The sequence below is a fragment of the Petaurus breviceps genome, unplaced genomic scaffold, assembly GCF_028583685.1.
Source record: "Petaurus breviceps papuanus isolate PSGF00001 unplaced genomic scaffold, PetGlider_PUasm1.0 90721, whole genome shotgun sequence".
In the NCBI taxonomy this organism is placed as follows: domain Eukaryota; kingdom Metazoa; phylum Chordata; class Mammalia; order Diprotodontia; family Petauridae; genus Petaurus; species Petaurus breviceps.
The window spans coordinates 272,090-292,526 of NW_027187322.1; the positions used below are offsets into that span (position 1 = coordinate 272,090).

At 51.8% G+C, this 20,437-nt stretch overlaps 6 protein-coding genes and 1 non-coding gene across 8 annotated transcripts; 3 read left to right on the forward strand and 4 right to left on the reverse strand.

Moving 5' to 3' along the window:
* Positions 1–647: 647 nt before the first annotated feature.
* CUNH11orf98 (chromosome unknown C11orf98 homolog) lies at positions 648–2,606 on the reverse strand. The gene is made up of 4 exons (XM_069066153.1): positions 2,466–2,606; positions 2,137–2,261; positions 1,275–1,372; positions 648–1,142 (listed from the first exon to the last, which is right to left on the reverse strand). Exons 1-4 carry the CDS (start codon positions 2,502–2,504, stop codon positions 1,027–1,029), a joined length of 378 nt encoding a protein of 125 aa, XP_068922254.1. The 5' UTR covers positions 2,505–2,606; the 3' UTR covers positions 648–1,026.
* Positions 2,607–2,645: 39 nt separating this feature from the next.
* On the forward strand, positions 2,646–4,137 carry CSKMT (citrate synthase lysine methyltransferase). Of its 2 annotated transcripts, none has more exons than XM_069066149.1 (2): positions 2,646–3,356; positions 3,453–4,137. In XM_069066149.1, exons 1-2 carry the CDS (start codon positions 3,302–3,304, stop codon positions 4,118–4,120), a joined length of 723 nt encoding a protein of 240 aa, XP_068922250.1. In that variant the 5' UTR covers positions 2,646–3,301; the 3' UTR covers positions 4,121–4,137. The 2 variants fall into 2 exon arrangements, with proteins under 2 accessions (XP_068922250.1, XP_068922249.1); XM_069066148.1 differs by having other exon boundaries at positions 2,665–2,687; positions 3,039–4,137.
* On the forward strand, positions 2,802–2,950 carry LOC138144982 (small nucleolar RNA SNORA57). The gene has a single exon (XR_011164059.1). It is a non-coding gene; the product is annotated as a small nucleolar RNA SNORA57 (small nucleolar RNA).
* Positions 4,138–4,179: 42 nt separating the features above from the next.
* On the reverse strand, positions 4,180–5,119 carry LBHD1 (LBH domain containing 1). Its single transcript, XM_069066152.1, has 3 exons — positions 4,994–5,119; positions 4,730–4,892; positions 4,180–4,420 (listed from the first exon to the last, which is right to left on the reverse strand). Exons 1-3 carry the CDS (start codon positions 5,117–5,119, stop codon positions 4,254–4,256), a joined length of 456 nt encoding a protein of 151 aa, XP_068922253.1. The 3' UTR covers positions 4,180–4,253.
* Positions 5,120–7,147: 2,028 nt separating this feature from the next.
* UQCC3 (ubiquinol-cytochrome c reductase complex assembly factor 3) lies at positions 7,148–7,967 on the forward strand. Its single transcript, XM_069066144.1, has 2 exons — positions 7,148–7,356; positions 7,657–7,967. Exons 1-2 carry the CDS (start codon positions 7,237–7,239, stop codon positions 7,804–7,806), a joined length of 270 nt encoding a protein of 89 aa, XP_068922245.1. The 5' UTR covers positions 7,148–7,236; the 3' UTR covers positions 7,807–7,967.
* Positions 7,968–8,639: 672 nt separating this feature from the next.
* Positions 8,640–12,335, reverse strand: UBXN1 (UBX domain protein 1). The gene is made up of 10 exons (XM_069066143.1): positions 12,188–12,335; positions 11,623–11,701; positions 11,342–11,395; positions 11,130–11,236; positions 10,948–11,017; positions 10,562–10,753; positions 10,414–10,465; positions 10,110–10,223; positions 8,935–9,127; positions 8,640–8,789 (listed from the first exon to the last, which is right to left on the reverse strand). The coding sequence occupies exons 2-10, from the start codon at positions 11,679–11,681 to the stop codon at positions 8,740–8,742; spliced, it is 891 nt and encodes a 296-aa protein (XP_068922244.1). The 5' UTR covers positions 11,682–11,701; positions 12,188–12,335; the 3' UTR covers positions 8,640–8,739.
* Positions 12,336–16,161: 3,826 nt separating this feature from the next.
* LRRN4CL (LRRN4 C-terminal like) lies at positions 16,162–20,352 on the reverse strand. Its single transcript, XM_069066151.1, has 2 exons — positions 20,198–20,352; positions 16,162–17,273 (listed from the first exon to the last, which is right to left on the reverse strand). The coding sequence occupies exon 2, from the start codon at positions 17,266–17,268 to the stop codon at positions 16,570–16,572; it is 699 nt and encodes a 232-aa protein (XP_068922252.1). The 5' UTR covers positions 17,269–17,273; positions 20,198–20,352; the 3' UTR covers positions 16,162–16,569.
* Positions 20,353–20,437: the final 85 nt, after the last annotated feature.

A 20,437-nucleotide genomic window follows, 5' to 3' on the forward strand; every position in this document is an offset into this window, starting at 1 on the left:
GGGGATCACCTTCACTACAGTAGCAATCTCAATAGGGCTTATTTTCGAGGAATCTTACACAGTAAGGGGAGGGCTTATTTTCGGGATAGGTCTTATTATTGGGAAAACACAGTATGTAATCAAGAGTTAAAACAATTTGTCTTAAGTAATATAACTTTTCCTCATACTTCTCAAAACATTTCCATATAATGACCTCTAGCATTTACACATCTCTTTAAGGAACCATTTGGTATTATAACCCCCATTTTACAGGTAATTGGAAGGAGATGTGTAAGTAACTTGCCCAGTTTTATTAAGAATATCTGGGAGAATTTTAACTTAGGTCTTCCTGACTCCAGATTCAGTGTTCTATCCACTGAACCACCTACCTTTATGCTATTCATACCATTTTGTTTAACAACTGTGGTCAAGAAGCAGAACAATTTACAGATAAGAACATTGAGAAAGAAAAAAAGGGACTAACCTAGATCTCCTGGAGAGATTACTTGTCAGCAGATCATAGTTTGACACACTGAGCCCTCAGTCTTGGGGGCAGGGATTGTCTCAGGGGTTACTGTCAACACTCTCAGCTCATACCTCTCTGGCTTTGCTCTCGGGTACTTACCCTACCCCCTTCTTTCCACAAGAGACTCACACAGACACTCCAGTCAGAACTCAAATGACTTTATTACAAACTGTTATCACTACTGAACAACTGGACTCCCCTCTTTCCTCCCCAAGAAGCCTAGGAAACAGTATCTTCCCTGCCCCCAGCAAAGGGACTTGAAGAGTGAGGCATATGAGGGAAGGGAAGGGAAAGGTCAGATCCTTAGAAACCTATAGTGGGAGGGGGTAGCTAGTCATCAAAGTGGATGGAGCAGTCAGGAGGACCTGAGTTATCCAGTCCAGACTCAGACACCTACTAGCTGTGTGATCCTGGGCAAGTCACTCAACCCTGATTGCCTTGAAAAATAAAAACTTTAATAAAACCCTATCATTACGGGGCTGTTGCCTTGTCCTAACTGAAGGGATGACCTCTTCGGAGGTTCAGCTGTCAGGCTCTAGGTCTTCCATCTCCACATCCTGGATAATTCCCATTTTCCTTTTCTTCTGCCGTCTAGGTGGTGTCTCAGTGGTCCTGCCTGGCTTCAGGGGGGCTTCCACTGAACAGTGAGGGGAAAAGGTTAGACAACAAAATGACCTCTTAGTGTCAATCTTTGCCCTCCAACCTCTTCTTTGAAAGGCTCCAGTCCTTTCCCTGCTTGCCACCCTCCCAGACCCTCCATCCTCCTTACCCTCCATGGCAGCCTTCTCCTTCTGGGCATGCCTGATCTGTTGCAAAAGTTTCCTTCTCTTCTTCCCAGACAGGGTGATGTTGGCCCGGGCACTGGATCTAAAGGGAAGGGGCAAAGAAGCTCCATCCAGGGACAGGTCTGGTTCCTCCTACAGGAAGCCTTCTCAGGGACATCGCTTTGCATTTTGTGTAGGTTTTGAATTTCCTTATATATATTCACATTATCCCCATCCCGAAATGACAGGGACTTGCCCTATTTTTGCCTCTGTATCTCTTCAAACTGGTACATAGTAGGCACTAATAGGTATACCCTGCTTGTTGCCTGAATTCTCAAGGGGCCTCCAGGTTTCTGGCCCAGTCCTGCCCTAGGTGGGGTTTCCAAGGTGGCAAGGGCAGGCTGACCTCAGCCTCCTGGTCCAAGGTGTAGGGGTGGGGTGGATAAGAACAATGCCTCTCTCCAGGAAGGCTCAAGTAAGATAAGTTCCATAATTTAACCGGGTCCCTCATGGCAGAGGGATGGATAGGATCACAAGAAGCTGCTAGAGACTCCAGCTGGTTGGCAACACCTCCATTCCATCCCCAACAACAAAGCCCTTACTTCAAGACTCCTAGGTGCTATGTGCAGTGCTCAGCCTTAGGACGGCTTTCTGACCACGGTAGGGGGGCTCACAATAGCCTGGCATGGGAGTCTAACTCCCCCTCCAACCAAGCTGTCCTCTCTCTGCTCCTCTCCTCGTCTCTGCAATGCCTGCAATGCCCTCCCTCGACAGAAAGGGTCTGGGAAGGGCTCGAGAGGCCTGACGAGCCTCAGAGGCAAGGGACGTGAGTGGGGCAGTCCAGGGAGGGGTATTCTGGGGACTCACGCCCGCTTCTTGAGATGATGGCGAGTAATGAGCCCCTCGTCCAGCACTGCCCCGACCACCCGGTGCCGCCGCCGCCGCTCCCGTCTCAGCACCCGGCGCCGCTTGAACAGCTTCTTTTTCAGCTCCTGGCAGGGAAAGGAGAAGGCAGCAGAGTTAGGGGAGGGGGAGCTCCGGCGCCCAGCCCTTCCAGCCACCCCGCCCGAGGGGCGCTGCAGAGGAGCCGGGCCTGGACGGCGGTGGCGTGGGCTGGGGGCCGCGAGGGCGGTGTGGGAGCCAGGCCTAGGCTGGTGAGGGGGCATGGGCATGGGGGGGGGGGCCCACATAGTTACCGTCCGAGGCCGGTTAATCTTCCCCCCGGGGGCCCCCATGGTCCAGGCGCCGACCTCAGTGCAGCTTCCGAGGTTTCACGAGCGCGCCGCGCCCCGCCCCTTCGGGTGAGGAGGCTCCGCCCCCGAGCAGAGGGCGACCAATCAGAGCTAGGGGCGGGACGAAGCGCCTGCCTATAAAAGGGCACAGGCCAAAGCCGTTGCCCCTTTCCTGCCGGGGAGCCGGTGAGTGCCGCCGGTTCGCCTCCAGCGGAGGGTGCTATGGGGCGGAGGGGGGGTGTCCGAAGGGAGGGGCCTCGGAGCTTTCCGAGGCACGGCCACGTGCCTCTCCACATCCCGCCTCCATTTCTTGGCGGGGGCCGGGTGCTCGGTCCCGACCCCCGTTATGTACGGAGGCAGAGCAAGGGGACCCTGGTTCCCCCGGCGTCATGTCTTCGGTGCCGGCGGCTCCCCATCTGCCGGTTCTATCCTCACTCGCCGGGACACCTTCCTTTTCTGCGGGACTGAGAGAGGGGCCACGGGATCCGCGTGGCTTTCCCCGCACCCTCCAAAGCTCATCTGCTACGTCTGTTACAGGGCCTTGATCGCCGCTGCCGCTGAACCTGGAAGGGCCGGATCACTCCTCTCTCCCCTTTGGTGCACTTGGTCAATAAAATAAACTCTGAGAGCAGTCTGCGGGTGACCTTTGTTCCTCGTTCCTTCCGGGTGGGAGGAGGGCGGGCGAGGAGAGCGACTTTTCTCCGGGCACAGAATTGGCCGCTGGCCGTGGTCCCGAACCCTCCCCTGCGCCTCTCCTGGCATTTCGGCCTTCCCCGAGACTGACCCTGGCGACCTTCCCGATGGCGCTGCTGTGCAGACTTCATGGGGTGACCAGGGCTAAGCGCTCCTGGGCCGGTAGGGATTTGGAGGTGGGAAATGCAGGAGGGAAGGAGTTGGGTGCTCGGGGCGAGCCCTCCACGGCCGCCTTCTCCCTGTCCCGACCCTGTGCAGGCTCCCTGGCCAGCAGCTGCCTCTCGGATCCCACTCTCTGGGACCGGCTCTACGCCCAGGCCCTACCCGGAAGTTCCCGTAACTTCGACTGGTTTTTTGGATATGAAGAGGTTCAGGGACTAATCCTGCCGCTACTACAGAAAGGGACTCCGCAGAAGCCAGCTGTGGCCCCAATCAGAGTGCTGGATGTGGGCTGTGGAACCTCGGGTTTGTGCTCTGGACTTTACACCAAATGCCCCCTGCCCTTAAACGTGCTAGGGGTGGACTTTTCTCCAGTGGCTGTGTCCCACATGAAGCACATGCTAGAAGGGCATGGAGAAAGCCCCAGATTGAGCCCCAGGCACCCAGCTTCCCGTTTACATTTCCTGCAGGCTGATGCCAGGAACCTAGGTTCTGTCTGTGCTTCCGGGTCCTTCGAACTGGTGCTAGACAAGGGTACATGGGATGCTGTGGCCAGGGGAGGCCTAGCCAGGGCGGAGGAGTTGCTGTCTGAGTGTCTTCGGGTGCTGGCCCCCCAGGGCACCCTGGTGCAGTTTTCTGATGAGGACCCTGATGTTCGCCTCCCCTGCTTGGAGCAAGGGGCTGGCAGCAGATTAGTGACAGTACATGAACTGGGACCCTTCAAGGGACTCTGCTATTTTGCTTACATTGTACAAGCTGCTCAATAAATCCAATCTTCATTTTATTTGTGTATGAAGTTTAAGGGTGGGTGATAACTTTTCCAAGGGGATGGGGCTCTGTACTGTCCTGGCTGTTGTCCCCTACTCTGCAGGCCATGGGGGGGGGGGGCATTGGAGACCTTCAATGGGGCCATGATTCAGAAAATAAGAAAGGAGTCTTAATCTCACCTGAAATCCATGAAGTTTCACTCTCCCCCCAGGTCTCCTCCTCTTCTTCCTGCTCCCAGTCAGATCCAGGATTGAAAGTTCTTAGAGATGATCTGGGATCCAGGGGACACCAAGCCCAGCCTGGGGTGGAAAATGTGCTGACATTTCCAAGGTGTTTTAATTGCCAAAGAAAGTCTTTGGTTTGATTCTTCCCATTTTACAGTTGGGGAACTGATACTCAGATTAAGCCAAAAGTTAAGTTTCTGGGGCAGGGTTTGAAGCCATATCTTCCTCTACTCTGTCATTTGATGTTAAAGGAAATTTCATCCACCCTCATTATTGCCTATGGTTTCCCTCTTTCTCCCACCTAAACAATTGCACCCTGTCTGTTTCCATTTCTTCATGGCCCTTCCACCATCTGTGGAGCTCCCACACCAATACTTTCTTTACCTGATTCTTCATCTTGGTCCTGGAAAAAGGCCTCATCCTCTTCCTCTTCACTGTCTGACAATAGCAACTCCTCTGGGGGCCATCTGAGTTCCCCACTTTCCACCTCATTTATATCCGTGGCTTCCACTGTGATGGATGGTGGACGGGGCTTTTGAGAAGAAACCTAAGGGAGAACAGAAGCTGACTCAGAATTTGAAACCTGGCAGAAGCAGGGACTTAGAGAAGGTTCGGGGCAAAAGTGAGAAGAGGGCTTGGAGCACATACCTGAATGTCCTGGTCATCCCACAAGTTGTTGACCTGATTTGGAGGGTCAGGTTTCCAGGGAGAGCCTGGGCTGTTGCTGGGCCAAGACACTTCCTCCTCCTCACTGCTCCTAGGCAGGAAGGCCATTGTGACAGGGTGACAGTGGAATTCCTCCACTCAAAGATCTTCCTATGTGCTGGTGTCCCCTCTGTTCCCAGACCCTTTATGCTCAGACTCCCACAGAAGGGGAGGCTGACTTTGCCCTGTAATCTCCTTTGGAAACTGGCCCCTTAATCTCATCTGAGGAAAGGAGGCTGACAAGCAGTAGGGAGATTATGGAGTCCCAGAGGGGGAGGGAATATAGTGGAAGAACAAAGTTTGGTGCTTGGAGGAGGAAGAGAGAAGGTTAGAAGCTATTTTCCCCTTCCTCCACCCGAATACATGGCTCAGGATCCTTCTTACGAGATCTTTACCATAAAATTGACCAGTTCCTTGTGTTGTTTTGTTTTGAAAAAGGGGGTAGGTGTGGGGGGATGGGATCTGAGGTCACATTGATGTACTTAAGTCCAACCAGACCCTAGCAGAGACTAGAGATAGAGCTTTCCTAGACTCAATGATTAGATGGTAGGATTTGGGCAAATCCCTATACCATTCTAAACCAGTTTCTTCATATATTGAATAGCAACACTAATACTTGGAGCATAGTCCCTACTTCACTGGGTGGCTGTGAGAGCAATTATTGTAGCAAACAAATTAATAGAACTGGAAGGACCTTCAGGACCACTAATCCAACCCACTTTGTAGACAAGCAACCAGGACTCTTCGGAAACAAGTCACCATGCTGAGACTTCATCCCACATCTCCCAACTCCCATTCTGGGGTCTTTAAGGAATAATAGAGGAATAGAATATTTTAAGAGTTGAAAAAGATCATTGAGCCCAAGCCCCTCATGTGAAACAAGCATACTGCTTACCTGAGCAACAAGGGAGTCAAACCATCATCTTTTCAGACTCAGATGGAGACAGCCCAGGACCCTGAACCCAGCCTTGACAATAGCCTTGCTTCCCGCCCAGGTGGTTGGAGAAGCAAGCCTGGTGGAAGTGCAGCCTGAAAGTCCTTGGCACTACCAATTATTCAACATCATAAACTGGTATCATTTAAAGGCCATGGGACCTTTAAATCTGTAGGTGAAACTTTCCCCGCGTGTGGTCTCACCCGTTAGAACTGGAGTTCCTTGAGAGCAAGGACTGTGTGACTTTCTATTTATAACCCCCAAACAGCCCAGGGCTTTGCACATAGTAAGCACTTAATAAATGTTTTTTCATTTATAGTAATAGCAGCTAGCATTTATATAATACTTTAAGGTTTTCAAAGCACTGCTATTCCATTGGATCCTCGTTAAAAACCCCGTGCTGCAGGTGCTATTATTATGCCAATTTTTAAGAAGAGGATGATGAGGCTGGGAGAGGATAAGTGACTCCGTGGATCAGCCAGGAGCACTTGCGTGAGCGAATACTGAGCAGAATAGTCTTCACGATGACCTCAATAAGGTTTAGGAAAAGAACAAGGACAGACTGCAGTCAGCGATCACTGTAACCTGAATGTGAAGGAGAGGCATCTCTTGGAGGGGGCGGCGGACCGCAGCTGCAGATTAAGGCATGCATAATAACAATAGCGATAACAGCATTTATGTGGCGCCTAAGCGCTTTACAAATATAATCTCATTTCACGTGGTCATAATTAGTCATTATATGGACATCTAGATGAAGGGCTACGTTCTCCAAAGACACCTGGCAGCCCAAGTCTTTAGGGCGTTTTTAGGCGATGTTAGGCTCCGCAGGCGAGGGGCAAAGGCAGCACTCTGCAGCCCCCAGACCAGCGTCCCCAGGCACGTCTTGGAGGACTCGGCGATCTCCGGCCCAGGTTGCCATAGCAACCAGCCCTCTTCCCGCTCCGGCCCCGCCCGACTCTGCAAAGTCGAAGGAGGAGCAGCAGGAGGAGCTCTCAGGCCTCTCTCTACGCATCTCGTTCTTCCCCTTTAAAGCTTCCTCCCAGATCTCTGACTTCCGGTCTCCTTCCCCCCCCCCCCCTCCCGTATTGATGGCCCCACGTTGGCCTCTCTAGGCTGGCTTCCCCGCCTGCGGAGTGCTTCGTCTCTCGTCTCTATGGCTGTACGTCGTCCCCTCTAGGCGGCGGAGGGGAGGGGGGGTTCCCGTGGGAGGTCCCGCCCCTCTAGCCCTGTTCTGCAGGAGCTGGCTGAGGACATGGGGTTCATGAGCAAGGCGCTGCAGGCGGCCGTGGTGCTGGGTTCGGGCGCGGGCCTGGGGCTGTTCCTCTTCGTGCTGGTGCCGCCGGGGGAGCAGCGGACGCGAGACCTGCTCCAGGTGGGTTGCGCTGAGGAAGCGCCTGCTGTTTGCCGGGCGCAGGACACCTGCGAACCCCCGGCAACGGTGCGCACGCCCTGCGCCCGGGATCCGCCGGGGCAGGCAGGCGCGCACCGCGCCCAGGCAGAGCTGCTCCGGGCCCTGCCCTCGGGGAGCTGACCGTCTGTCCGGGGAGCAAATGTGCGTTTGCACAAAGGGATGCTAACTGGGGTGGGGAGAGCTGGGGAATCCGCGGTGATCATCAGCTCCGGGTCCGTGGGGCGCACCCTCTGACCTTCCTCTCTCTTTGGTCCTGCCCAGGACACACCGGAGGGGAACCCGAAGCGAAGGGATGAGGCCACCAAAACCAAGATGCTGTGGATGGACACGCTCCGGGAGGCCGCGGAGACCCAGGAGAATGTGGCCTGGAGGAAGGACTGGAACCGCCAGGCAGGCAGGAGGGCGGCTTGACGCCTTCTCGGGCTCCCATCCGGACTTAGTATTCCCCAAGGCTTGCGGCTCCATTGAGCGACTGAGGGCTGAACCGGTACGGGGGCTGGGACTCTCTCCCACGGAAGGTGGACGCCTCATCTTGTTCCCCAGTGTGGAATAAACCCAAGGTTTTGAAGTGACTTTTTTGGCTGGGGGCTTAATGGAATAGCCATTTGGAAGCCTCTGGCTTCCCAGTCTCAACAAAGATTGCCGCTGCAGTGCCCTTCGGCTCACGTGCCCGTGCCCATGCCCGGCACTAGGTGAGAAGTGTCTGGGAAGGTTGGAACAAGGTTCTAGTACTGTTCTGTAAGGGTTTTTGGCTTGGACTGAGGACACAATTACTCCTGAAGATGCCAACACTTAGCATCAGGAATGGGGATCACTTTTTATTTTCGGGCTGAGGACAAACTGGGATAGAAAAGAAGGCACTTGGGATTTTTAGCTGGGTGGAGACAGCATGGTTGTGTGCAAGTATTTGGGGAGGATGCCTCAGGGATGGCCTTGTGGCCAAGGCTAGTTCCTCTGCCATTTGTTGGTTGGGTTGCAGAGGAGGGTCTTCTGGTGTGGGTTGGCCATTAAGATCCCTCTGAGTTTGGTTTTTGACAGGGAGCATTGTACAACTGACCACAGGGGCCAGGGCCAACCTCAATAACTCACCAACATCTACCCCTTTTCAACAGCCAAGTAAAATGGCAATGAACTGAGGACAAGCCACATGATAGTAAACAGTCTGGAAGGCCTTAGCCTCTCCCTTGCCTACTTTCCTTTCCTTGGCTCCTCCACCTCCCACCCCCTCAGGAAGGAGGCTGACATACATGACTCAGGATATGTTTATTAGGGAGGGGATGTCAGTGCTCTGTCAGAGATGAAGGGGACTTCTGAGGGGAAAAGGGAAGGAGGCTGGAAACCCCTTCAGCTGGCACACTTCTTGGCTACAATGAGGACAGCAGAAGGCACAAGTCCTGTAGGTGGGAGAAGAGAGGACATTCAGGCAAGCAGGACCCTCCCTTTTCGGTCTAAAGGCTCCACAGTTCCTAACATCCAACACTGAAACCTTGACCCACTTCAAGCTGCCGCCTCTCTCCCACTGCCTCTTTAGTCCCATACCCAGCTCCTGCAGAGGTCTCTCCATATCAGCTTCAGAAAAGGCCCGCCGGGGGAAGCCACTGAGCAGCTGTACAGGGTCCTGCCCACCCCCAAGTTCCTCCCCTCGGTGCAGTTCCACATAGAGTCTCACTGCAGCCAGCTGCTCTCTGGCCTTGAATGTCTGTGTCAGGGATGTTCCATCAGGCAACCGAACCTGAAAGAGACAGAGAATCAAGTTTTAGGTAAAGTTTGAGTAAAGGTTTCTCTAATAGCTAACATTTATAAAGTGCTTACTATGTGCCAGACTCTTATAATAATCTAATTTGAGCCTCATAACTCTAGGAAGAGGGTGCTAGAATGATCCCCATTTTACAGATGAAACTGAGACAAACAGGTTAAGGGACTTGCCCAGTATCACAAAGCTAGTGAATGCCTGAGGCTAGATTTGAACTTGGGTGTTCCTGATATGAGGGTCAGGGGCTCTATCCACTTTGCTCCCTGGATGCCTCTAGCTGCTTGGAACCTATTACCAGAGACTCATCATAAATATAAAAAATGTTTATAAAACACCTTTATCTGTGCTGGATACTAGACACAGTAAGTTAGAAATGCCCTTCCCCTACTCTGAACATTTACAATAGCAAGAGAGATGAATAATCTTTTTTTTTTTTTTAAAGCAATCGGGGTTAAGTAACTTGCTCAAGGTTACACGGCCAGTTATTTCTGGGTGTGGTGCTAAGTATCAGAACCGGGATTTGATCCCAGGTCATCCAGACCCTGGGGCAGTGCTCTTACTGAGTCACCTGGCCACCCCTAAGCAATTGGGGTTAAGTAACTTGCTCAAGGTTACACTGCCAGGTGTGAGAGACCAATAATCTTGAGAGATGTAACAGACTGAACTCAGGGAGCTGAAATGCTACGATTATAAAGAAGTACTATAGTCAAGAATATATCTTAAGACTTCTATTATGAGAATTCATTGTTCAAACAGGAGGAGAGTCAGGTGGCTAATTCACTGAGTTGTTGAAGGTCTCACTGAGAAGGTAAGGGAAGATCTCATCTGGGAAGGAAGGGATGTTGGACGATGGGAAGAAACGAAGCCGTGAGGCTGTGGGAGCAGCACCTGCAGGTGGCTCTTGGCTTGGAGGAAGGCCCCCCCCCCCCCCAGGGGATGACCATCACACACCCACACACACCTGGATTCGACACTGATCATACTCTCGTTTGGTGGGAGGCTCCTGACTGGGAGAAGAAGGAACAGGGCCTGGTTCCGGTGCAAGGGAGGTGATCTGTGACCCGGTGCCACCAAACTAGGCGTTGAAGGAAAACAACTAAGAGTTCACCCTTAATCCATGACCCTCTCCCGCACCCCACTTTCATGTTTCCTGTCCCCCTTCAAGGTCCTCTACCAAGTAGAATTGGGAAGTTTTCACAGAACTCACCCTACCCCGATATTTTGGAATAGGATCCCTTGATTGTCATTTCTCCCAAACAACCCACCTTCTTGGCTCTTTCTACTTTATCCCTCTCAATCTTCTCCCGAACTCGCTGTCTGAAGTTGGGGAGAAAGGGAGAATTGTAACAGTGAGTGACACCAACCCTCTGGCCAGGTCTGCCTCCTGCCCTCCACTGCCCCAGGGCCCCTGACCTGGCCGCGGTCTCTTCCGCCTTCTCCCTCCTTCGTTCCTCAGCTGCCCGGCGCATCTCATCCTCCTGCAGCCTCTGCCGGGCCGCAGACAGCTCCTGGCCCTGCCGTCTCCGCTGCCTCTCCCGCTCCACGGCCTCCCGCTGCTCTCTTTCTCCTCGTTCCTTCTGTTTCTGGGCCACCAGCTCCAACATCCTGGATGAGAGACAGGGAAGTCTTCAACGACCAAGGAGTGGTAGTGACTGAAATTTGGACAGGAAGACCGAAAACAGATGCTGGTGGTCACTTATTGGCTATTGTCCTAGCTACCCAAGCCCCCTGGGCACTGCCACGTCCCTGGAGCCACCCCCCCACCGGAGCAGCACAGCGCGGGAGGCCCCAGCCCCTACCTCTTGGTCTGCTCCCGCTTCTCCTCTTCGCTCAGAGGTGGCTTCTCCTCCACCCGCGCCGCCCCAGGCCCTGCAGAGAGGTGACCCAGATCCTGTCCCAACCACCGGCGCCGCAGCCCCGAGCGCCCATCCCTGCCCTGGTCAGAGGGCGCCGCGCCTCCGCCCGGGTCTTTGGCTCTGACCTTCAGGGCTGCCTCCCCCATGGGGTGGGGGCTCATGCCCGAAGGGGTGTCCCCGGGGGGAAGCTGGGGGCTCCTCCACTTCCGGCTCGTCTTCGTGTTCCATCAACCTAGATGAGTGGGCAGCCTCGTGAGCGGGGCCTACCAGGCCCGTTCCCGCGGCCCTGCCCCTCTGCACCCCGCAGGGCCCCCTCCCGGCCTCCCCGCCCTCTCACCAGTCCATGGCGGCCTCGATGCCCTGGTTCCCCGTGAGGGCCAGAGCCTTCTCCCTGGGGACAGAAATCGGGGTGAGGCAGGGCCCCCCGCCGAGAGGCGGCCGCGGGGAGCCCCGGGGCCCGGCACCTCCCCCACGGAGCCAGCCTCCGGCCAGAAAGGGTAAGGGAGCGGTGCTGGCGTGCCCGCGGACACTCGGGCCCTCCCACGGGGAGGGGGAGGGGCAGGGTACGTGGGCGCCGCGCGCCCCGCGGGGGCGGGGACGGGGGACGGGTTCCCTTACGCGCGCCCCCGCGGGAAGCCCATCTCGATGAGACTCTCTAGAGCGGTCCGCTCCGCCATGGTGCCGCCTCCGCCAGGACCTAGGAGGGGGCGGGGGCGGGGTCAGGGCGGCGGCCACGCGCACCTCCCCCCGCTTTCCCGGAAGGGGGCGAGGCAGAGAACCAGCCGCTCACCCGGCCTCCACCTCTTTTACGCTTCTCAGAGTGGAGCCACGTGCCTGCTTAGGGCTGCGCGCGCATCCAGCAAAGTAGGAGACGGGGCAAGGCTGCGCCCCCCTCCCCCCATCTCCTCCCCCCCCCCCCCCCCAAGCGCGAGGCAGAGCTGCGCGCGCCTCCGGACCCGTGAATGGGGCGGGGCCGGGGTGCGCATCTCCTCTCAGTTCACTCTTCCTAACCAGAGGCGACGAGTCCCTCAGGGCACGCGCCTGCCCTGCCCTTCCCCCCCCCCCCCCCCCGCTCCCTGTTTCCCTCCCCTTCCCATCCCCAGGGAACGAGCCAGCTCTGGGCCGCGCGCGCCTCCTCGGGCTTCCTCCCTCCCCCTCCCCGGTCCGCGTCGCGTGCCCTCACCCAGATTCGGCGGCTCTGGACACGTTGGGCGCTGGTGGGGGGCAGCAGGGGAGGGGGCCGAGGGGTGAGCGTGAAGGTGGAGGCAGCTCAGGAAATCGGAAGTGCCGGTGTTTGTGTCACGTGGGCGCTCTGTCCCGGAGGCGGGGCGGTCTACGGGAGCTGCGGAGGGACAATCTGGCAAAAGCGACTTCGTTTTTCTAGGGCACGTGGTCATGTCCTGGGAGGGGGCGGAGTTCCATCTGGTTTCCTGGGCAACTCCTTTAGCATTTCAGTAGTGCGGTCGGTGGCGCGCACCTGACTATGGCATCCAGACCTCCATCCTGCCTGGGCTTGCTGCCCCCCCCCCCCCGAGATTGCCCTATCTGGTCACAGTCTGTGATAGCGCCTCCCCTCCGTCAGCTTTGCTGGCTCAAACCCCAATCCATCCGCAGTCAAGGAAGATTAAGCACCTGCTATGTTCGGGGCGCTGTGCTCAGAGCTGGGGGTACAACAAGAGGCTCCCCCAGGAGCTTACAGCACACAAGCAGAGATATATGCAGCAAGCTATGTGTGGGATAGTAAAAGATAATTAACAGTGGAGGCGAATTAAATTAGAAGGGGTTGGAGGTGGGGTGTTAGTTGGGATTTAAAAGAAGCCAGGGAGGTCAGTGCCACCCGCTGGCAGAGGAGGGAGACAGCTCGAAAACCCCTTAGTGAGTTCTTTCGTGGGCCCTTACCCCTCACCTAGCAATACTCTGCACCCCTTCCCCTTCCAGACCCCTAGTGAACCAGTTCAATTCTACCCTGCCCTTTTTGGCCTTTTCCCCCTATGTCTTATCCCGTTATTGCCCTGCCTGGATTCCTACTCACCTGCTAGGGAACAAATGGGAGCAAATCCACCAATGATTCTGACTGGATCCACTAATCTCTACTGGGCCCTGGCCCTAGCAAGGCAATCCTTTTACACCTTTCTGATCTACTCCCTATCCCAGTCATCACTGTGCACTCCCAGACCTTTACTTGTTTGTCTTTCATGCTCCGACAGGACGATGGCATCCGGGAGGTGACTTGCAAGTGACTCATTTGAGTGAGGGAGGGTTGTCCAAGGTCACTAGCCTCACTTTCTCCTCCGGAATCATCTGAGTCCCTTGGCAAGGTATAGATCAGAACAACTGGAGATGGCCCCAGATAAGTGGGTGACGTTGGCCTTTTTAAGCTAAGGTCTTTATCATTTTGATTTTATCTGTTTGACTGAGGCTACACCCATTCAGTGATTAAGGCTAGGTAAGAAAACCTTTTAGCCCTCCTCCAAACTCCCATAGCTTGCCTTCCCTCCACCCTCTCAGCTGAGAGCCTTGCCTCATAGTTGGATGAAATGGAGGCCACTTGCTAAGAACTCCCTCTCCTCTCCTCCTCAGCTCCCAGAGGCCATCTGCCTTCTTCCTTCACCCACTTCACATGAGAACTGGTCCTCCTGCTTGCCAAGGCAAACCCCTTTCAATGCCCAAATGGTCTTCTTCACAAGGCTGCTCCCCTTCTGTCATCCCCTTTCCCACTTATTTTCAATTTCTCCTTGCCTCTTCAGTGCTTCCCTACTGCCCACAAACATATTCAGGTCTCCCCCTTCCTTACCTGAAAGTCTGTCCAGCCCTGTTAACTATCCTCCCATATCCTTTCTTTTCTGGCTACACTCCAATCTACAACCGATGCCCCCCTTCCTTCTTAACTCTTCAGTCTGTGTTCTGAGCTCATTATCCAACCAAAACCTCCCTTTCCAGTGACTGTTGATCTCTTCATTACCAGCACTAAGAGCTTTCTTTCATTCCTTTGCAGCCCTTGACACTGGTCCATCACCTTCTCCTTGACACTCTTGTCTCGGACACTGCTCTCCTGGTTCTCCTCCTCCTTGAGCCTGTCCTTTTAATTCTTCTTGGCACATTCACTAACCCAGGGTTAGCCCCAGCCCTGCTCTGGGCTCTCCCCCTTTTCATCCATCCTATTTCATTTGGTGATCACATCAGCTCACTGGAGTCAGTGATCCTCACTGTGCAGACCATTCTCACATCTGTCTGGTACTAACCTCCCTTCCAAACTCTAATCTCACATCTCCAACTGCCCAGTGCATAGCTCAAACCTGAATGTCTTATAGCCAACTTAAATTCAACGTGTTCAAAACTGACCTCCTTATCTTTCCTCCCTAACCTTTTCTCCATCACTGTCTGTGGTACCATTGTTCTTTCAGTCCCCCAGGCTCCCAGTCTGTCATCCTCAACTTCTCACTCTCCCACCAGTTATGGGGAACTGTGGCTTCTACCTTCACAGCCCCTTTCCTACACACACCCCTTCTTTCCTGTGACCCTGCCCCCCTGGCGAAGGCCCTCCTCACCTCATGCCTAGAATATTGCAATAGTTGCTGGCTGGTCTGCCCACTTCAGTCAGTCATCCACTCCTCTGTCAAATTAAGGCAGGTCTAAAGGGCACACATGTGTCTCCCATACCTACCCTGCCAGTCACTAAACTGGTTTGCTATTACTTCCAGAATGAAATCTAAAAGCCTCCATTTTCCTTTTAAAGCTCCTCTTCTTGCCCCATACATGGCCCCCTCCTCCAGCCTCCTTATATACTCTGAGCCAGTGACACTAGTCACTGCCCATCCCTGCACAGGCCACTCCAGACCAGCATTTTTCAACAGGCTGTCTCCTGCTCCAGGAGCTCTCTCCCTCATCTCCACCATGATTAGTCTCAGTCTTCTTTCATCTCAGTGTCTTCCCTTGTTGACTGTGTCCAATCTAGGCTGTTTCTGTCTTGTTAGTACAGTTGTTTGCATGTTCTCTCCCCCATTAGACTGGGAGTTACCTGTGGGCAGGGACTGTTTTTGCCTTTTTTTTTTTATCCCTAGTGCTTAGCAACGTTTGGCACATAGTAGGCACTTAGTGCTTGTTGACTTGGCTTCTGTCATTCCCCTTCAGAAGGGACACAGGGCCAGAGGGAGCTGGTAAGCACAACTCTGGGCCTGTGTCCATAGCCCCAGTGGCCCTGACTACCCAACATCTGCTCTCTGCAGACTCCATTGGCTTGAATCAGAGGCTAAGATGACTCCACCCATGTACACATCTCCTGAGAGATGACAGCTCGGATTTCAGGAAGATCATAAAATGGCCCACTTGGAAAGGGGACTCAGAGGCCCTCTCATACATCCCCTCAATTTCCAAGTGGGAAAGGAAGGCCATAGAAAGTCCTACAACCAGTTGACAGCCGGGCTAGATTTGAAATCCAGCCTGGGCCTGAAGCTGGAGCAGGGGAGCAAGGAACAGAAAGGGAAGGGGGGGGGAGACAGGCTAAAAACCAGAAGAGGGGAGCACAATCCATTCCTGCCTGAGATCCCTTTTTGAAAATAATGGGAGCAGAAAAATTACCTTTTTCCTGTTTGGAGACAGCATGTCTCCCTAAGATGAAAGAACATGGCATTTGAATTTAGAAGAATGGAGTTCATTTTCATGTTCCAGAGACTTTGCAAGCCTCCTGGGTGATGGTATGGAGTTGGGGAACCTGGGGCCTAGAGACCATATGTGACCACCTAGGCCCTTGGGTGTGGCCCTTTTGACTGAGTTCAAGTTCTACCAAACAAATCCTTTTATTAAGGAGATTTGTTCTGTGAAGTTTGGATTCGGTCAAAGGGCTGCACTTGAGGACCTAAGGGGCCCCATGTGGCCTTGAGGATGCAGGTTCCCCACCCCTGGCTTAGGTAGATGGTGAGGGCCAAGTCCCCTGAAGTCCTCAGGCCTGTTTGTCCATCTGTTAAATGGGGAGGAGTCCTTGCACCCCAGAGCCCAGAGGGCTGTTCGAGGTGCAGCAGTAGCAATGGTGGGACAGCCAGTCAGCTCTTTGGATGCCCCTACCCTGCCAGCACAGATCCAGGGGGGAGTTTCCTTTCTTCCCTCTCCCCACTACTCCATTGGCGCCACCATGCTCACACAAAAGCCTACATACAGGGGTCTGGGCTCCATTACTGTATTTTTATTAATAGTCAGCAAGAAGCAAAGACTAATGGAGAAAAGCCAAGTCTCCTGCCTCCAGGAGGATTCATTTAAACACCAGAACCCAGTCACACGAAGTGTTCTCTCTCTGTGATTGCAGCTTTTAGCCTACCTAGGGGACGGGGGAAGGCCCATATTACACACACTGCAGTGTGAGGACCTCCAGGCTGGGGTGTGGGGTCTGTTCACCTTCCCTTCTGAGGGGAGCTCCCTCCTTCAAAGGACCTAGGGCCACTGCCTTGAGGTGTGAGAAATCAGGCAGCTCTCTGAAGGTTGTTACCCACCATTTTTTTTTTCTGTCCATGGTCCTTAAATTTGTGGCTGGGACCACTCAAGTTCCTCCCTGGTTCTGGAAGCAGCTGTTCCTCAGGGCTGGTGGGGACAACCCCAGCGCTCCCGGAGACAGAAATGCCATAGCAAAGCAGCAGAACTTATGCAGATCAGAACTATTCCCATCCCCACTGCCACGTGTACCAGGGTCTGTGGTTTAGGGGGAATGGAAAGCTGGCGGCAGGGTCCAAATAATGGAAAGGCGGTAGGCAGGGGAGTCCCATCTACCCCACTTCCCTCTGGAACAGAACTTGTCCCAGCGTCATTGGAGGCCACCACACAGAGGACATAAGTCCCTCCCGGCTTCAGTCCTTCCAACTCTGCCCTTCGAACGGTAGTGTTGAACAGAACCGGAGGGCCTGTTCTGACAGGAGCACCTCCTTCCCAGAGCTCGAGCCAGTATTCGTCCACAGGGGAGGAGGGAGCACACCAGTGGACTAGTGCCCGGCCCTGGTCTGCCCAAACATGCACTTCCCCAAGACGGGGAGGTTCGGGAGGTTGGTGGGGACTGGAGATAGCCGGGCAGAAGCAGGCTGTGCCATTAGGGCCCTGGAGTTTTTGACAGGGAACTTGCAGATGTCTACATCGGTCATAATCGCAGAGACTGTTCTTAGGAGGGGGCGTCTTCTCTCCCTCTTCTTCTTCCTCCTCATAGTCCTCTGAAGAGAAAGACCAAGCCAGGTGTGGTAAAAAGGTAACAGCCAGGAACTTCAGGAAACAGGCTGAACTCAGCATGGTACCTATAATAAGGGGAAGAAGAAAAGGTAGTCAATCCTACAAGAAGAGACGGTACAAGACACTCCATTTAACATAACTGTAGCCAGCATATAATACCTGGATGTATACCTACCAAAACAAACCCAGGAATTACTGAACAGAATTATTTTTTAAAAAGCACACAAAACCCTTTTTACAGAAATAAAATCAGATTTAAATGACTGAAGGAATATTAATTGTTCATGAGTAGGCAGGGCCAATATAACAAAAATGACAATGTTTAATCTATTTAATGCCATCCAATTAAATTACCCCCCCCAAAATTTACTGAGTTAGAAAAATTTAGTAACACTATTCATTTGTATGAACAAAAGACCAATAATATCAAAGGAACTAATAAAAATATAAAGGACAGAGGTTTGGCTGTATCAGATCTGAAACCATATTTTAAGGCAGTAATTATCAAAACTATCTGATCCCAGGGGCAGCTAGGTGGTGCAGTGAATAGAGCACCAGCCCTGGAGTCAGGAGGACCTGAGTTCAAATCCAGCCTCAGACACTTAACACACAAAAACTAGCCGTGTGATCTTGGGCAAATCACTTAACCCCAATTGCCCTCCAAAAAGCAAAAACAAAAAACAAAAAACAAACTCAAAGCTATCTGATCCTGGCTGAGAAACAGAAAGGCAGACCAATGGAGAGAAGTGACGTCCAGTTTACAGCAGTAAATGACCATAGTAGTCTTATGTTCGACAAGTGTGAAGAATTCAGTTTTGGGAATAAGAATCCATTATTTGGCAAAAGTTTTGGAGAAAGCTGGAAAAGTCTGGCAGGAATTAGGCACACATCAATAGCTTACAACATTTACCAAAATAAGGTCAAAATGTGCGTAAGATATGACCTAGATAAAAAGGGAGATATTACAAGAAAATTAGAAGAATATTACCTATTAGATTTATGGATAGAAGAATTTATGAATAAACAAGAGATGGAAAGCATTGTGAGGTATAAAGTGGATAATTTTAATTGCATTAAATTAAAAAGGTTTTGTAAAGATAAAATCAACATAGCCCAAAATCTGAAGGAAAGCAGAAAATTGGGGGAAAACTTTTTATAGACTGCTTCTTAGAGTAAGGTCTCATATTCCACATATATAAAGAACTTTCTCAAATCTATAAAAACATGAGTCATTCCCCAATTGATAAATAGCCAAAGGATATAAGCAGGCAGTTTTCCGATAAAGAAATCAAAATAATTTTTAGCCAGATGAAAAAAAATGTTCTAAATCTAAAATTCTCTGAGAAGTACAAATTACAACAGCCTTGGGATATCATTTTATACCTATCAGACTGGCTAAAAGAATGGGAAAGAGACAAATATTGGAGGGGATATGGGAAAATTGGGACACTAATACGCTATTGGTGAATTTGTGGGCTGATCAAACCATTTTGGACAGCAATATGGAATTATGCCCAAAAAGTTATTAAACTGCCCATGTCCTTTGACCCAGCAACACCACTACTGTGTATGGTTTCCAAGGTGATTAGGGAAAAAGGAAAAGAACCTATATGTTCTAAAATGTTTATAGCCATTCTCTGTGGTGGCAAAGAATCGGAAATTGCAGGAATACCCATCAAATGGGAAAAGGCTGAACAAGGTGTATGTGATTTTGATGGAATGCTACTGTGCTGTAAGACATGAGCCGGTATATTTTAGAAAAACATGGAAAGCATGCAATAACGAAGAGGAAACTGAGCGAAACCAAGAGAACATCATATAAGGTAACGGAATTTTGTTTTAAGAATAAATTTGAGCTAGGTCATGTTGAGGGTTGTAAATACCCAAATTAAGTACCAAGGATTTATAAAAGATGCTACTTCGAGAGAACTTATTAATAGAAGTATGTACAGTATGATTTCACACACACACATACATTTTTGTGTCTAATAGTAATCTCTAGGGGCAGGGTGGGGGAGGGAGCGAAAAATATAAAAAAGTGAGAATAAGAGCAGAGAATAATAGAAAAAATAGGAACATAGAAAATAGAGAAGCTTAGAAAATGACAAGACTATTTATTATATAGTTTTTCAAGAAAAAGCCAACAGCGTGAAACATAAATTCATGGTTTTATAGTGAATCCTTGTTTTGGATTGCATTGTGTACATGGAAATGTTCTTTTTTTTGCCTTTATATATTTTAGTTCAAAATGAATAAAAACAAAACAAAAGGTAGTCAATTAGAACTGTCCCTTTTCCACTGTCTGATAGGAGTGTGCTGATAAAAGCCATGTGAGGGTCAGTGCATAGAGAAAAACTGAAATTTCTAATGAGATAGCAAAACATAAACAAGAGGGTCCCAGATGTCTCTTCTCTAGCTCTCTCTCCCCCCTGTCTCTCTCTCACACACACATCAGACTAAGGCATGGCATTAGCCAAAGCTGCCTTTAGCCCAGTGCCTATGCATCAACTGCCTTAACAGATTTTCATAGGATCTAGGAAAGACCTTGTCTACTGTCAACATGGATATTAACAAGAATCGTTATTTGAACCTAGAACTTGACTTGGGGTTCTTTCCTCTACATTAAGCCATCTTTCTGTAACACGGAAATAAACAGTGAAATTTAGGTAGCTAGGAACTTTGCAGGGTTCTGGGCAGTTAGCTGGCACGGTGGATAAAGTGCCAGGCCTGGAGTCAAGAAGCCCTGAGTTCAACTCCAACCTCAGACATCTACTAGCTCTGTGACCCTGAACGAGACACTTAACACTGTTTGCCTCAGTTTCTTCATCTGCAGAATAGTTGGAGAAAGAAATGGCAAACCGCTCCAAACCCCAACTGGGTCCTCAAAGAGTCAGACACGACCGAAGGACAAAGAAACCTTCAGGATCCTCATCTGCCCTGCCGTCAGCTCTCACCTCCAACATCCCAGTAAAACCCAGGCCTCACTTACCAGCTGGCAGCTTCTGGGATCAGGTGGATCAGATGGTGGGAGTTCTCATGACAGCTTTGGGGGTGAATCTTAATGGGCTTCAAGCTCCGCCGCCTGAATCTCAATGGCCTCCAAGTCTCCAATTTTATAAGCCTCAGCAGTGATGTCACTATCTGCTCCCCCCACCCCCATCCTTGGTCCTGTGTATGCAAAGAGAAGGGCTGGTCCCAGCACAGGGTCTGAGTCACGGGACTGGAAATG

What these genes read in the sequence shown, in the direction of transcription:
- UBXN1 (XM_069066143.1), bottom strand. Translation starts at nt 11,681, where the DNA reads ATGGCGGAGCGGACCGCTCTAGAGAGTCTCATCGAGATGGGCTTCCCG. An exon ending in AAGCGGGAGCAGACCAAGAG is followed by an intron (nt 10,754 to 10,947) that starts GTAGGGGCTGGG and finishes TCTCTCATCCAG; the next exon opens with GATGTTGGAGCTGGTGGCCC. An exon ending in GCGGAAGAGACCGCGGCCAG is followed by an intron (nt 10,466 to 10,561) that starts GTCAGGGGCCCT and finishes CCCCAACTTCAG; the next exon opens with ACAGCGAGTTCGGGAGAAGA.
- UQCC3 (XM_069066144.1), top strand. Translation starts at nt 7,237, where the DNA reads ATGGGGTTCATGAGCAAGGCGCTGCAGGCGGCCGTGGTGCTGGGTTCG. An exon ending in GGACGCGAGACCTGCTCCAG is followed by an intron (nt 7,357 to 7,656) that starts GTGGGTTGCGCT and finishes GGTCCTGCCCAG; the next exon opens with GACACACCGGAGGGGAACCC.
- LBHD1 (XM_069066152.1), bottom strand. Translation starts at nt 5,119, where the DNA reads ATGGCCTTCCTGCCTAGGAGCAGTGAGGAGGAGGAAGTGTCTTGGCCC. An exon ending in GGGATGACCAGGACATTCAG is followed by an intron (nt 4,893 to 4,993) that starts GTATGTGCTCCA and finishes GTTCTCCCTTAG; the next exon opens with GTTTCTTCTCAAAAGCCCCG. An exon ending in GGACCAAGATGAAGAATCAG is followed by an intron (nt 4,421 to 4,729) that starts GTAAAGAAAGTA and finishes TTTCCACCCCAG; the next exon opens with GCTGGGCTTGGTGTCCCCTG.
- CSKMT (XM_069066148.1), top strand. Translation starts at nt 3,302, where the DNA reads ATGGCGCTGCTGTGCAGACTTCATGGGGTGACCAGGGCTAAGCGCTCC.
- CUNH11orf98 (XM_069066153.1), bottom strand. Translation starts at nt 2,504, where the DNA reads ATGGGGGCCCCCGGGGGGAAGATTAACCGGCCTCGGACG. An exon ending in AGATTAACCGGCCTCGGACG is followed by an intron (nt 2,262 to 2,465) that starts GTAACTATGTGG and finishes TTTCCCTGCCAG; the next exon opens with GAGCTGAAAAAGAAGCTGTT. An exon ending in CATCATCTCAAGAAGCGGGC is followed by an intron (nt 1,373 to 2,136) that starts GTGAGTCCCCAG and finishes CCTTCCCTTTAG; the next exon opens with ATCCAGTGCCCGGGCCAACA.
- LRRN4CL (XM_069066151.1), bottom strand. Translation starts at nt 17,268, where the DNA reads ATGCTGAGTTCAGCCTGTTTCCTGAAGTTCCTGGCTGTTACCTTTTTA.